Source organism: Hemitrygon akajei, chromosome 8 (assembly GCF_048418815.1).
Source record: "Hemitrygon akajei chromosome 8, sHemAka1.3, whole genome shotgun sequence".
Lineage (NCBI taxonomy): Eukaryota > Metazoa > Chordata > Chondrichthyes > Myliobatiformes > Dasyatidae > Hemitrygon > Hemitrygon akajei.
The window spans coordinates 151,307,804-151,324,173 of record NC_133131.1 but is presented as its reverse complement, the minus strand read 5'-3'; the positions used below and the strand labels follow the sequence as shown (position 1 = coordinate 151,324,173).

The following is a 16,370-nucleotide window of genomic DNA, read 5'->3' as shown; positions in this document are numbered from 1 at the left end:
TGGCCCGCGAAATATCTCACTGCATTTCGGGTCCAGCCGATTCACTTGGACTTTCACGTTGGCAGCGGTGTCACAGCCACTACTAGGGGCAGATTTCCTATGAGCCAACTGCCCCCTGGTCGACCTAAAAGGGCAACGTTTGGTCCACGCCGAGATGTTCCAGCCAAGCTACCAGCCCTCCACCTGGATTCTGTGACCCTCTCAGGTAACGAATTCGCCAGGGTGTTGGCAGAAATCCCCTCCATAGTCACCCCGCAGTTCTCCATGGCCGACCCCAAAGACAGTGTGCAGCACCACATCCCCATGCAAGGACCACCACTGCACACCCGAGCTCGCAGGCTCCCACCCGACAAGCTCCACCTCGCCAAGGAGGAGTTCCGTAAGATGGAAGAGATGGGAATCGTACACCGCTCAGACAGCCCGTGGGCATCCCCGCTGCACATGGTGCCCAAGTCTGCAGGAGGATGGAGGTCCTGCAGAGACTAGAGAAGGCTCAACGATGCCACAACCACCGACAGATACCCGGTACCCCACAAACAGGACTTCACGGCGGACCTGCACGGAGTGACCATCTACTCGAAAATTGACCTGGTCAGGAGATACCATCAGATCCCAGTGCACTCCGACGACGTGCCCAAGACAGCCCTCATCACCCCGTTCGGCTTGTTTGAATTCAGTCTCAAGAATGCAGCCCGAACTTTCCAAAGGCTCATGGACATGGTAGGACACGGCCTGGATTTTGTTTTCATTTATTTGGACGATATCCTGGTGGCCAGCAGTTTGCACCAAGAGCGTGTGGCACATTTGCGCCAGCTCTGCCAATGCCTGAGAGACCACGGACTGGCAGTCAATCCGGCGAAGTGCCAGTTCGGGCTGATGGAGATTGACTTCTTGGGCCACAGAGTCAACCGACATGGCGCAGTTCCCCTACCGGACAAGGTCCAGGCCATCCGCCAGTTCCCCAAGCCCAGCACGGTCAAGGGCCTGCAGGAGTTCGTAGGGATGGTCAACTTTTATCATCAGTTCGTGCCGGCGGCGGCACGCATCATGAGACCCTCGTTCAGCCTGATGACCAAAGAAGTGGCATGGGACGCGGAGTCCACGGAGGCGATCGAGCAGACCAAGGAGGCGCTGGCGAAGGCGGCCCTCCTAGTGCACCCAAGAGTGCCCAGGGCACTCACAGTCGACGCTTCCAACAGGGCAGTCGGCGGAGTCCTGGAGCAGCTCGTCGAGGACCAGTGGCGACCACTCGCTTTCTTCAGCTGGCACCTATGGTCACCAGAGGTGAAGTATAGCGCCTTCGACAGAGAGTTGCTAGCGCTCTACCTGGCTGTCCGGCATTTCTGGTACTTCCTCAAGGGAAGGGAGTTCACCGTGTATACGGACCACAAGCCCCTCACCTTCGCACTGGCTCGGCAGCAGAGGCACCTGTCCTTTATTTCGGAATTCACCACGGACGTCCGCCACATCGCAGGGAAGAACAATGTCGTCGCCGACACACTGTCTTGCCCCTGCCTCCACTCAGTAGGCATATCGTCCTCAGGAATAGACTACGCAGCACTGGCGGAAGCACAACGGTCTGACCCCAAGATCCCAGTTTACCACACCGCTGTTTCGGGGCTCCAGTTGGAGGACGTCTCCATCGGCCCCGCAGCGGATCGACTCCTGTGCGACGTGTCTACCGGCAAACCCTGACCCGTGGTTCCAGCGGCATGGAGGGGCCGGGTGTTCGACACGCTGCACGACCTGGCCCACTCATCCATCTGGGTGTTCGACACACTGCACGACCTGGCCCACCCGTCCATCCGGGTGTTCAACACGCTGCACGACCCGGCCCACCCGTCCATCCGGGTGTTCAACACGCTGCACGACCTGGCCCACCTATCCATCCGGGTGTTCGACACGACCTGGCCCACCCGTCCATCCGGGTGTTCGACACGACCTGGCCCACCCGTCCATCCGGGTGTTCGACACGACCCGGCCCACCCGTCCATCCGGGTGTTCGACACGCTGCACGACCTGGCCCACCCATCCATCCGGGCGTCCATCAAGCTGGTAGCAGACAGATTTGTCTGGCAGGGTTTGCACAAACATGCGTACACTGCCAGACCACCAAAGTCCAGCGGCACGTGAAGGCTCCCCTCCATCAGTTCCAGCCGATGCAAAGGAGGTTCCAACACATCCACGTGGACATCGTCGGCCCCCTGCCAGTCTCCCGGGGTGCCAGGTATATCTTTACCATGGTAGACAGGTTCACCAGATGGCCGGAAGCTGTACCGCTCGTAGACACGTCCACTGAGTCCTGCACCAGGATGCTCATTGCAAACTGGATCGCCAGGTTCAGCCTCCCAACGGACATCACCTCCGACAGAGGGGCGCAGTTCACGTCTGGTTTGTGGACAGCAATGGCGCAGCTCCTGGGCACCCAGCCGCATCACACCACAGTGTACCATCCCCAGTCCAACGGTTTGGTAGAGCAATTCCACCGGCATCTCAAGTCGGCCCTGATGGTGCACCTCAGGGGCCCTAACTGGACAGATGAGCTTCCCTGGGTCCTACTGGGCATCCGCACAGCCCTCAAGGAGGACCTGGACCCCTCCTCGGCGGAATTGGTCTGCTGCACCCCCCTGACGGACCCAGGCGAGTTCGTACCAGAGGCCTGAGGTTCGGAAGAAACTCCAGCAGCGGTGCTGATGAGGCTGCGGGACAAGGTAGGGACCCTGGCACCGGTCCCGACCTCCAGGCATGGTCCCACGCCATCCTTCACCCCTAAAGACCTCCGAGACTGTGAGTATGTTTTTATTCACAAGGGCATGCACAGGTCACCTCTACAGAGGCTGTACGAGGGACCCTTCAAGGTGATCTGGCACAATGGAACCACGTGTGTTGTGGAGGTGGGTGGCCGGGAAGAGACTTTTACAGTGGACCGCCTCAAACCGGCGCACTTGGACATTGAGCAGCCGGTGAGGGTACCCGCACCGCGCCGGCAAGGCCGACCACCCAGGCAAGCCACACAGACTGGGGGCTCCACTCCCCCGACAGACGGTTCTTGGGGGTGGGGGGGGGGTGGTCTGGCGGCCCACACACACGGGACTCAAACCGCCATCGGGAGCCACGGGCAGATACGTGGTAGTGCGTTTGGAACTACCCGCTCGGGGCCGACCTTCTGGGGACAGTCTGACGTCACGTCCGCCCCATGGGTCACAGGGGCCCATGGGAGGGGAGATTTAAGCGCACGATTTTGAATCAGTAAAGGCATTCTGAGTTCAGCTCTCTCTGCCTCCATGTGTTTCTTTAGTTGCGCATTGTGCGCGACTACACCTCTTTCTGACCACATCTCTCATCTCCCAAAGTGATGAGAACTTTCCATTCTGGTCTTCCTCGTAGGAACATATTCTGACTGAATTTTGACCTGATGACCATATGTCAGATGTGGACTTGCCGATAACAACTGCTCATAATCTATTCTCTTCAATTCCTACCCAACCCTGTTGTAAGCAGCCTCCTCTACTCCCCCCGCCCAGTTTAGCACATATGATAAGAAATGCTACAAATTACAACAGAATGCCACGCACAGCTGTAGCTTTTAACTCCTAACTAACGACAACTTCATCTCCCATGTAATTAGTTTTATTACTCTGATTCTGGACTCAACTCACCCAGTGTGGCCTTGTTTATAGAGGTTAATCAGACCTGTCCACAGTTTCTTTGCAAAATTGGACAAGTTTGGAACCCTTCTCTCATATCCTGTTTTTCTATAACAATAAAAAAAATTAAAATTGATGACAGGGAACTAATTGAACTAATTAAGATGCATGGGATCCATGGTGACCCGGCCATTGGGATTCAGAATTGGTTTGCCCATAGAAGACAGAGGGTAATGATTTATTCTGCCAGGAGGTCCGAAGCCACTGGTGGGGGTTCCACAGGAATTATTACTGCAATCTCGGTTGTTTGTGATAAATGGCCTGGATGAAAATGTGGATGGAGGCTTATTAATTTTGCAGATGATACAAAGGGTGGTGGTGTTGAGAATAGTGTAGAAGATTGCAATGGATACAGCTGGATGTAGATCAGTGGTAGGTGGAGTTTAATCCAGTCAAATGTGAGGTGTTGCCCTTTGGGAGATTAAAGGAATAGTAAACTGTTAATGGCAATACCTTTAGACAGTGTTGATGTACAGAGGCATCTTGAGGTTGAAGTTCATGGCTTCCTGAAAGCAGCTGCACAAGGTGATAAAGAAGGCATATGGTTGGCTTGCCTTTATTAGTCGGGGCAGTGAGTTCAAGAGTTGAGATGTTATGTTGCATTTCTATAAAATTCCAATTAGGCTAGATCTGGAATATTGCATTCAACATTGGTTGCCCCATTAAAGGAAGAATGTTGAGACTTTGGGAAAGGTACAGAAGAGATTCACCAGGATGCTGCCTGGATTAGAGAACATGTGCTATAAGGAGAGCTTTGATAAACTTGGGTTTTTTTCTGGAGAGGCAGAGGCTGAGTAAGACATGATAGAATTTTATGAGATCATGAGAGACATAGATGGAGTAGACAGCTGGCATCTCTTTCCCAGGAGGAAAATACCTGGTATTAGTGGGGCATGCATTTAAGATGAGAGGGCTAATTTGAATGGAGACGTGCAGCACAACATTTTGTGGTAATAGTGGAGACAATTAGGACAGGGGCATTTAAGAGGCACATGAATATTCAGAGAATAGAGAGATACGGGCATTGTGTTGGGATTTAGTTACTGATTTAACTTGTTTAGACCAACATCATGTGTAGAAGGGCCTGTCTTGTGCTGATTGTTGTATTTTCCATGTTCTAATTGGGCTTAGCTTCACTGACTTTTGTAGAACAAACTGCACATAGTAAAACCAATCATGTGCTGTGATTCCCATCTGTAATAAAAAGAGGAGGAGGTGATTGAAGGCAAGCCAAGTACTAGGTGGCCCCCATTTTTCAAACGTTCTTTTTACGACAGCTCGCTGTTACAAAAGACCTGCATTAGTACCTGTTTTTGCTAACCAAAGAGGATTTTCTCTTTTACGAAAAAAAGATGCCCATTTTATACGTGTGTTTACCCCCAAGAAAGACTACCATGACCATGAAGCCTTGTGTGGGCAGTTGTGTGCGCATGCATGTACGTGCGTAGGCGTGTACGTGCCGATTGTTTTTTCTCCAAATCAATTTTGGCTCGCTGTCTTCCCGATTTTGATAAGTGAAACTACACCGTACATTAAATATTTCTACTTTATATAGGCTGTATATTTATCATATCATTCCTGCTTTTACTATATGTTCATGTTATTTTAGGTTTTATATGTTATTTGGTTTGATTTGTTAGGTTAGTTTTTGGGTCTGGGAGTGCTTAAAAATTTTCCCATATAAATTAATGGTAATTGCATCTTCACTTTACGCCATTTCGGCTTACCAACGGTTTCATAGGAACGCTCTACCTTCGAATAGCAGTGGAAGCCTGTAGTCATTTAGAAAAAGCTTCCAACAGACGAAAGCCAGCACAAGTGTGACCCATATGTAAATCAGAGGTAAAGCTTACTGCATGGGATTGAATTGCTCACAAGTGAAATGCAAAGTCTTCACCGCAGTGGTCTGAACATAGAAAATAGATACCATAAAGTTTACCCATGGAGTAGTGTCCAACATGAGGCCCTTAGACGGGAAATATTTACTCTGCTTGGAAAGTTTAGGGCCAAATGCAGATAGCAGGTGCCAGGGAAAAAAATCGAGGGTGGCCCAAGTGTGTCTTGCCAAAATACATCTGAATTTCATGTGCAATTTGCTGCATTTATGAAAGGCTGCAAATCAGATTATCCCCTGTGTAACAGTCAGCAGAAATACCATTCTTGATTTTATGGTAACACACACAAAATGCTGGTGGAAGGCAGCGGGCTAGGCAGCATCTATAGGGAGAAGTACAGTCGACGTTTTGGGCTGAGACCCTTTGTCAGGACACAATTTTATGGTCACTGATTACTGTATTTTCTGGTGTAAGTGCTTGTACCATGGCTATGCTGGCCTGTCTGGGCTGTAGGCACAGCTAATTCTGGACTGCAGCTTGACAATTCAGATATGGTCACGGTCCATGTTATATCCTGTGCACTGAGCCATTTCTATCATGAGGAGTTATTTGAATTAGCTGAAGGCTAGCTTCAGTAAGAACATGAGGAAGAGGTTAAGATCCATTCAGCATGGCTGTAAGAAATTGTAGCAAGTACTTCAAGCTTGACTTGTTTTCTATATGCTGGGCTCTGCTGTCATTTGGTTGTGGAATATCCATGCACTTCACTATAATTTATTTTGTCTTACTACTATTGTCCAAGAAGACCACATGTGGCAGGAATGTACAGTAGTAAAGCGCCTTGACTAATTAGAAAGTTAAGTCTGAAATCTTAATGCAATTCTAACCTTTCATGAGACAGATCATTCTTAATGAGACTGAAAGATTACTGCTAAATGTTTTCCAACTTCTTTGTGCTTGGTATAAGATATTGTATAAGACATTGGTGAGGCCAAATTTGGAGTACTGTGTGCAGTTCTGGTCACCTAACTATAGGAAGGATATCAGTAAAATTGAAAGAGTGCAGAGAAGATTTACTAGGATGTTGCTGGGTCTTCAGGAGTTGAGTTACAGGGAAAGATTGAACGGGTTAGGACTTTATTCCATGGAGCGTAGAAGAATGGGGGGGGGGATTTGATAGAGGTTTACAAAATTGAGGGGTATAGACAGTAAATGTGAGTTGGCTCGTTCCACTTAGATTGGGAGAGACATGTACAAGAGGACATGGCTTTAGGGGGATCTTCTTCAGTCAGAGGGTGGTAGGAATGTGGAATGAGCTGCCATCTGACATGGTAAATGCGGGCTCACTCTTGTTTTAAGAATAAATTGGATAGATACATGGATGGAAGAGGTCTGGAGGGTTATGTACTGGGTGCAGGTCAATGGGACTAGTGGAATAAAGTTTTGGCACAGACTAGAAGGGCTGAATGGCCTGTTTTCTGTGCTGTAGTGTTCTATGGTTCTATGGAATAATTTTATTGTATACCTCTGTCTCTCTGAAGTATAGTTACATTACTACTACAATTAACTGGGCCAGCCTGACTCTTGTGAACCTCTAAATCAGCAATGATATCTTACTCTTAAAATTCGGTGCTTGAAATGCACTGTAGGGGAGATAGTAGGGGCAGGTATAACAGGACCGTTTAAAAGGCATTTAAACGGAGACATGAGCAGGCAGGGGATAGAGGGATACAGACCTTCTGCAGGTAGATGAGGTTATCTAGATTGATCTGCTAGATTGATGGGTTGAAAATCCTGTTTCTTCACTGTTACCTCCTATGTTCTCAGTGTTTGTGTACTTAGGTCAGTACTTTATAGCCTTCTAAAGTGGCTGTATTTGTTTCTGAAATTAATTTGAGCTTTGCTTTTGAAGAGTTGACTCATACTGCCCATTGCCCACCTACACATGTACAGTATATCACACAAGTACCCACTTCTGACATGAACTAGGGTGTTCACATCTTTTGCCTGTGTACTTCAATGTGATCCAAAGAAACACATGTCAAGAATAGGTCACGAATGAAATTCAATGTCTTCACTGCAGTGGAAACATAAACACGGGATTCTGCAGATGCTAGAAATCGAAAGCAACACCCACAAAATGCTGGAGGAACTTAGCAGGTCAGACAGCATCTATGGAAAAGAATAAGCAGTCGACGTTTTGAGTCGAGACCGTTCTTCAGAGGAAGCACTTACATTTTTGCTTCATGATCTGAGAATCACTTGGAAGACCAGCATTCATTGTCCATCCTAATAGTCGTTGTAGTCATTCTGGTGAAGGCACTCCAAGAGTTGTCGGGTAGAGGGTTCTGGGATTCAGATCCATCAACTGTGAGTGAATGGGATCTATTTCCAAATCAATTTGGAGGGGAAACCATTCCCATTGCCTGATGCAGGTCATAGCTTTCAGAGCATTTGCTTAGAAGCCTAAGGTGAGTAACTACAGTGCATTTTGTGGATGGTATGTATTGCAGTTACTGTTCCATGGTGGTAAAGAGGAGAAATGTTTAGGGAGGTGCGTGGTTGTCTCATCCTGGATGGTGTCAAGCTTCATTGAAGTTGTTGAAGTTGCTTTCCTCGACAATTTGGGTGGTAGGGTAGCATAGCGGTTAGCATGGCACTATTACAGCATCAGTCCTGGGTTCAATTCTACTAGTGTCTTTAAGGAATTTATATATTCTTCCCATGATGCTCCAGTTTCCTCCCACATTCCAAAGATTTTAATGGATTAATTGGTCACATGGGTATAATTGGACAGCATCTTCCCATTGGGCCAGAAGAGCCTGTTACTGTGCTGTATCCCTCAAAAAAAGTGGAGAATATAATGTCACAATCCTGACCTGCACCTTGCGAATAATGGAAAAGCTTTGGTGTCTGGAGGTAGGTTATCTAACCTCTGACTGTTCTTGCATGTATGTGTACATATGTGGCTGGGACACTTAAGTTTCAGTGGCGGTCTTTCAGCATGTTGTTGAGAACCAGATTTATCATCACTGACATATGCTGTGAAATGTGTTGTTTTGTGGTAGCAGTACAGTGTAGTAAAAAATCACCAGAAGTTACAAGAAGCAAATATAAAAAAATAAGAATTAAATAATGCAAAAAGAGCAAAATAATGAGTTTGTATTCATGATTTCATAGACCATGCAGAAACTTGATTGCTGATGGAAAGAAGCTGTTCCTAAGACATTGAGTATGTGCCTTCAGACTCCTCCTGCCTGATGGTAGTAACAAGAAGAGTGAATATCCCGAATGGTGGATGCAGCCTTTTTAAGGCATACCTTTTGAAGATCTCCTTGATGTTGGAGAGACTATTTTCCATGATGGAACTGGTTGAGTCTACAGTCCGCTACAGCATTTTTTGATTTTGTGCATTGTGCCTTCATGCAAAGTTCAAAGTTAAATTTATTATCAAAGTACATATATGCCACCATATACATTCCTGAGACTCATTTTATTGCAAGCATACTCAAAAAATCCATAGTAGAATAATAACCATAATAGAATTAATGAAACACTGCACCAATTTGGGGATTCAACCAGACAAAAACTATACAACTACAAAAGAGAAATAAATAATAATAATAATGATAAATAAATAAGCAATAAATATCGAGAACATGAGATGAAGAGTCCTTGAAAGTGAGATGATAGGTTGTGGGTACATACAAGGTATATAAGAAATACTCAAAACTCCTCTGGAGATTGTGGAAGATAATGAGAAAGATTTGGACCAAAGCCTGTAATCTACCACGCTAGAAAATTGCTGAAGGATGTTTTGATCCCAAGGAAGAAGATTCCTGTACAATCATGCAGTTTAGGACAATCTCCCTCCTTAGTGTGGAGTGCAAGATATTCTTCTTGGTGCTTGTGAGAAGGCTGACCTCTTACTTTATGGAGAATCACTATATCAACACATCCATCCAGGAAGGTAGCATCCTGGGTTTTTCTGGGTGTTTTGAACACACCTCAATAATCAGCCAATTTATCTGCAAGGCCAGGCAGAAGCAAGGTGACTTGACAGTCATCTGGTTAGACCTAGCCAATGCCTATAGATCAATTCCACATCTTCTCATCCAGGTTGGCCTAGACCACTACCATATCCCATCAGTAATTTGAGACATGGTCACCGGCTACCTAGGAGGATTCAAGCTATGCTTCACTTTAGCCCATTTTACAACCAGGTGGCAAGATCTCCAAAAAGGGATTCCAACTGGCTGTACAATCTCCCCCATCTTGTTTGTCATAGGTATGAACCTCCTCGTATCAGCAGCAGCAGAAATAACCCAAGGCCCAGTGTTGGAGCCCATGATCCGACAACCTGCAATACGGGGGTTCGTGGATGACATCACAGTAACCATTGTAACCCATGTCCAAGCAAGATGGGTATTGGAAACCCTGGACAACGTAGCTACCTGGGCTAGGATGGCCTTCAAGGCCAGGACGTCCAGATGCAGGTTGATCAAAAAAGGCAAGGTCTTTCTGTCCCTTGCTGACACACTGGAATGGGAGAGGTGTAAAAGGAGACCAACTGGCAGAGAGGAGAGGCTACCAAGGCAGTTATTTTCATCAAGGAGAGGGCCATGCCAGTCCTATCAAAGAGGCCTAAATCTAATCTGCTGCAAACTGCTAAATCATGGGAGGTGAGGGTTGATGTGGGGAGGAAGCTGCAGTTTCCAGTGATGGGGTAAACCATACTTCGACCAGACATCATACTGTGGTCCACCGAAGACAAGAAAATCATCCTGGTGGAGCTCACAGCACCATGGGAGGAAGGATGTGAGGAGGCTCACTATGGGAAGGCCCTGAAGTACCAGTTCTTAGTCCAGGAGTGCAGGGACAAAGGATGGCAGACGTGGCTATTCCCGGTGAAAATCAGCTGTAGAGGGTTCCCAGCAAGGTCAGCATGGTTGTTGTCTGCACTGGGCCTTGATGAAAAGATCAAGAACCAAGTGGCTCACAGGACGGGGGAGGAAGCAGAAAGAGCCTCTTGCTGGATATGGAGCAGGCGAGAGGAGTTGAGCTGGAAGTCAGGAACAGCTGGGCAGTGACTTGGCCACCGCTGCTGACCTGCCAACTGGAGAGTGTAGTGGCTAAGGGTTGAAACACTCTGAAGTTTGGGCATCACCTGACGACATCTTCCCTTGGTCAAAGGTTATGGTTACCTCATCAGTAATGATGAGCAATGATGGGGCAAGTGAAGTTGAGTGAAATTATCCCCTTTGGTTCAAGAGTCTGATGGTTGAGGGGTAATAACTGTCCCTGAACCTGGTGGTGTAAGTCCTGAGGCTTCTGTACCACCTTCCTGATGGCAGCAGCAAGAGGGTATGTTCCTTAGTTGAGGGGGTCCCTGATGATGGGTGCTGCTTTCCTGCAATGACACTTTGTGCAGATGTGCTCAGTGGTGGGGAGGGCTTTACCCGAGATGTACTGGGCTGTATCTATTACTTTTAAGGTTTACAAGATCCCTCTGTAACCTTCAATATCCTTCTTTGGTATCAACACTTACTAATTTTGTGTTATCCACAAACTTACTGATCAAGCTTGTACATTAAATAATAAATAACAAGGTTCTCTACAGCCAGTCCTGCATAACACCACTAAATCACTGGCCTCCATTCTGATAAGCAACCTTGAACCTGCACCCTCTGCTTCCTGCTTCAGAGCCTCTTTTTCTAATAAAGGAAAGAAATAATACCATAATCCTCTCAAAACTAATCAGTAAACTCCAAGACCTGGGCCCAATATCCCTTTGTGCAATTGGTTCCCAGATTTCCTCCTTTGCAGACCCCAGTCAGTTCAGATTGACAAAAACATCTCCTCCACAATCTCCATCAGCACAGGAGCACTGCAGGGTTGTCTACTTAGTCCCCTGCTATACTGACTTTACACCTATGACTGTGTGGCTAAGTACAGCTCCAATGCTATATTCAAGTTTGCTGATGACACCACTGTTGTAGGCCGTATCAAAGGTGATGAATCAGCCCTCAGGAGGGAGATTGAAAATTTGGCTGAGTGGTGTCATAACAACACCCTCTCACTCAATGCCAGCAAGACCAAGGTGCTAATTGTAGATTTCAGGAGAGGGAAACCAGAGGTTCATGAGCCAGTCCTCATCGGAGGATCAGAGGTGGAGAAGGTCAGTAACTTTAAATTCCTGGGTGTCACTATCTCAAAGGATCTGTCCTGGACCCAACATATAAATATAATTGCAAAGAAAGCACAACAGCACCTCCACTCCCTTAGAAGGCTGCGAATGGTCAGCATGTCATCAAAAACCTTGACAAACTTCTACAGATGTATGATGAAAACTGATTTGACTGGCTGCATTGTGGCCTCATATGAGAACACCAATGCCTTTCAATAGAAAACCTACAAAAGGTAGTGGGTTTGGCCCAGTACATTATGGGTAAAACCCTCCCAACCATTGAGCACATCTACATGAAATATTGCCGCAGAAAAGCAGCATCCACCATCAAAGATCCTCACCACCCAATCCATACTCTTTTCTCACTGCTGCCATCAGGTAGAAGGTACAAGAGCTTCAGGACTCGCACCATCAGGTTCAAGAACAGTTACTACCACTCAGCCATCAGGCTCTGGAACAAAAGAGGGTCATCAATTGAGATGTTCTCACAACCAATGATCTCGCTTTAAGGACTCTTTATCTTGTTATTTCATGCTCTTGTTATTTATTGCTATTTATTTATAGTTGCATTTGCACAGTTTGTTGTCTTCTGTACTCTCGCTCTTTCATTGATTCTGTTTACAATTACTATTCCATAAATTTGCTGAGTATCCCCACAGGAAAAAGAATCTCAGGGTTGTATGTGGTGACACGTAAGTACCCTGATGATAAATTTTACTTTGAACCTTAATAAACAGTAAACAATAATAAACATTTATAATAAATAACTTCCTCCTTCTTCAGAGACCACTCAGCACATCTACATTTGAGTACTCTTGTGAAGTCAGAGGAAACCAAAATTACATCTCTCAGTAAAATGTCTTCATCATATATTTACAGAAGCAGGGAATGCCAGAATAGATCTTCTGATGGGGGTTAATTCTAAGCATATTAGTTACTATTCAAACTTCAAAGTTCAAAGTAAAATGTATTATTGGACTACGTACATGTCTCCATATACAACTGAGCTTTTTCTGCGGGTGTAAAGACTAGTATCTGTAAACAAGATCAATGAACAACAGACTGTGTAAATACAAATATAAATAAAGAGCATAAAATACAAGATAAGGAGTCCTTAAAGTGAGACCATTGGTTGTGGGAACACCAGAAATAGAATAAGTGTTGTCCCTTTTGTTCAAGAGCCTGATGGTGAGGGGTAGTAACTGTTCACAAACCCTAGAAAAAAAATCAAAGTAGTTTTTGCTGTATACCAAAACAACTATAGAATGACCTCTATCTATGATTCAAACATCAACCTCTGATTTGTATCTTGGAATGGATACAGCTGTGTTGAAGTTACTAGGCACAAAAAAAGCTTAAAAACCAAATTGTTTCTTCTTGCCAGAACAATGTGTGATACAAAGTAGATTCAAGCAAGGCCGTGCATAATTTGTGACTGCCTAAATTTTCACGGAAGTTTGTGTATACATTGTGGCCTGATATTTGTTTTGTTCTATTTTTGACCATTTCAAGGGTGTTATTTTTGACAAAATAAGGTACTTTTGTTCATTTAAGGAAGTTTAACAGATGTCTCAGCTTGTTGTTAATTAGATTGAAAAGCTATGTTCACACATCTGCATTTGTAAAGAACATTCTTAAAGCAAAAATGAACATAAAATTAATTGCCAATGTCAAGATATATCACAGCGTGAAAAAGGAAACTTTTTCCAGTTAGCTCTCGGTTTTTAAAAAAAAATTAGTTATTATCATGTGAAAGCAAATAATTCAACACCTACTTATGGATGTTATGTCACCTTTCCTCCAGGTTGTTTAGTGTATGTTTCCAAGGATTGACAAATCATATAAATCTTGTTTATTTTTGAAAGAAAAGTTCTTTTTAAATAGTTCAGGGTTTCAGGAGCATTTAAAGAAGCTGCCATTTCAATGATTTCCATAGCAGCCTTCATCTGTAATGGATTTCAGGGTATTCCTTTATATCATCTGGCTATGTGATATTATTAACAACTAGTTAAAATGAGTGATTGGCATTTCTATTGCACCTTTGAAAAGATTAGTACTTACCAAAGTTAATGACTTGATTTTTGACTTGGGGTTATACAAAAATACACTATCCACTTTGCAAATGGCACCTCCCACACACTGCAGTTGAGAATGACTAATCTATTTTGATGATGCTGAGGGATAATGAATGGTGAGAGTGTATAATTCACATGCTCATCTTTGAAGTAGTTCCACAAGGTCTCCTGTGTCAACCTGAGTGAGGGCTCATGGTAATGATAGGAATGGGAGTCTGCTTGCACCGACCCAGAGGCTACAGCCAGACATTCCCAGCAAGTGGTTGATTGAGAGGTGTCTATAAGGAGTAATGCTAGACAGTAAATGAATGTCGTCACTTTGCCCATGCCTGGGTGGTGGCCTGTGCCTCTGCCTGTTTCTGTAGTCTGAAGGACAGGATAGGTTGCAGTTAGAAGTAAATTGTAAGTTGAGGCAGAGATCGATAACAGTGGGATGAAAGGATCCTGACGGCAGGAAGCTGAGAGAGATGGTGACCTTGACTCACATGTAAAGCTACCTGTACTTGTGAGCCTGCGTTTAAGGTTCCAGGAAGTCACAGATCTCTGTAATGATAAATAATAGTTTGAATGTTGGCTCTTTAAAGAGGATTTTGGGGAAAATGAGTTTAGCAAATTTTATTGTTCTGTCTTGAGACCAATTTTGAGCACAGCAGCATGTTATTAGAGGGGGTTTTATACTAAGAAGGTGTGATTGTGCAAGTGAAAACCCCATCAAGAAGCCAGCAGTTCAGTTTCCTGACCAGTGCAAAGACTTTGAGAAGTGTGCGCAATGTTGTATCATTTTCACATGCATCTTTAAGGCACTATGTTTGGAGTTGAGTGGCTGAAATTGCAGGCCATTGTATTTTTTGTTTATCCATTGACCTAAAGGGCTACATTTTATGTATGATTTCACTTTTCTTCTCTGTTTATATTACAGGTTTTTATCTTATAATTCTATTAGGTTTATTGCAGATTATATCTTCCAGCCTACTCCGGAAATTGAACTGATGTAAGTTTAATTAAAATATTAAAATAAATTTAAGTCATATTAAGATATAGAAACATTATATATTAAAGCACATCTTTTCTTTCAAAGTGATATAAGCAACAACAAGTTGCTTGCAATTCAAAGGGATCTCTTTCGGACAAAACATGGATTACGCTTTCTGAAAGTCTTGTAAGTAATTTTTAAGACTGTGTATTTTATGCCATTTACCAATGACTGACTTACTGCCCGTTACATATTTGGTGTTTAGGGCAGCAATGATGGTCCTCCATCTCTGTCTGTCCATACTATCACACACAGATAAAGAAGGATTCTTCATTGCTGTGCCCGTAACAAATTTTTTTTGACCAGTCAGACCTGGAGGACCGGTGGACCCCTCTTAGTCTGGCCTCTACCCTTTGACCTGTTTGGCAGGGTGACCCTACCAGGAACCAAAGCACAAGCCCTTGACTCTACCCGACAGAGCTCTGGGTCATTGAAGGTCTCAAGCCTCCAAACCCTAGAAGACTGTGGTTCCCATGGAGGCATTTACCAATTATCTCTTTAAAAAGCGTGACTTAGCTAAGAATATGGTTTTAGAGGCAGCATCAGCTCCCCTGTTCTTCTCTCATCTGTAGTAAACCATGCTTTCATGAGGTAACATAGCATTAACAGGACATTTTGGGGAATTTAACATATGTAATTCTCTTTCTGAGCATTGATTACAAATGTATTCTCAATTTTTTAGTTTTCATGAGATATTAAGTTAAATATTTCCATGATTTATGTTATCTCTTAACACATCATAAAAAATTTTTTCTCTATCAGCATGAAGATAGTTACAGCATTCTAGAAACTATAGCATGGAAAGAAACCTATAGCCCATCAGGTTCATGGTGTCTCTATGTAAGAGCAATTCTACTCTCGTATTAGAGATACATTTTCCATATTTTTCCTTTCAAGGTTCTAATCCAGTTCTTTTTTGAACAGCATAATCAAGTTTGCCTTCTGCTGCTGCTCCTCGACATTCCAGATACCAGCTCCAAATCTTGCATTTGGATTGTTTTTTGCTAATCAATGCATTCCACATTTTTTTGCTCTTGACTCTTCTGCAAAGTGTTTCTCTCCAACTGATCTTTTTAAATTTTAATTACCTCCATTAGATCCCATCTTACCATCCTGCTTTCCAAGAGAAAAACCCCTAGCTTTTCCCAGTCCTCCCATATAATTAATATTTCTCTTCTCTGGAATCATTTCGATGAATTTCTCTTGTACCTTCTCAAAGACTTGTGCTCTGCATGCCACACATCACTTGGAGATGTTGGAGTGAGCGTGGCAAGAGAAAAATTTCAGAAGAAATGTGCAAGGACAGTCAGGACGTTCTGCACATCACGATGAAGCATTGGAGTGTGCATAATTAAGCTCTTGGCAATAAAAAGTAATTAAATTTAATTGCAAGAAGGGTCTCGGCCCGAAACATTGACATTTTATTCATTTCCATGGATGCTACCTGACCTGTTGAGTTCCTGTAGCATACTGTGTATGTTGCTTTAGGTTTAAGCAGAGTGGTTATGGTGTGAGTTGGAACTCAGGAAAGTA

At 44.6% G+C, this 16,370-nt stretch overlaps 1 protein-coding gene across 1 annotated transcript in view; it reads left to right on the top strand.

Moving 5' to 3' along the window:
* LOC140732544 (uncharacterized) overlaps nt 1-16,370 on the top strand; it is a 127,964-nt gene that overhangs the window by 18,945 nt on the left and 92,649 nt on the right. The window contains exons 4-5 of the mRNA XM_073055312.1: nt 14,724-14,795; nt 14,883-14,963. Coding sequence (XP_072911413.1) covers nt 14,724-14,795; nt 14,883-14,963 — 153 coding nt within the window. The remainder of the gene's footprint in view (nt 1-14,723; nt 14,796-14,882; nt 14,964-16,370) is intronic.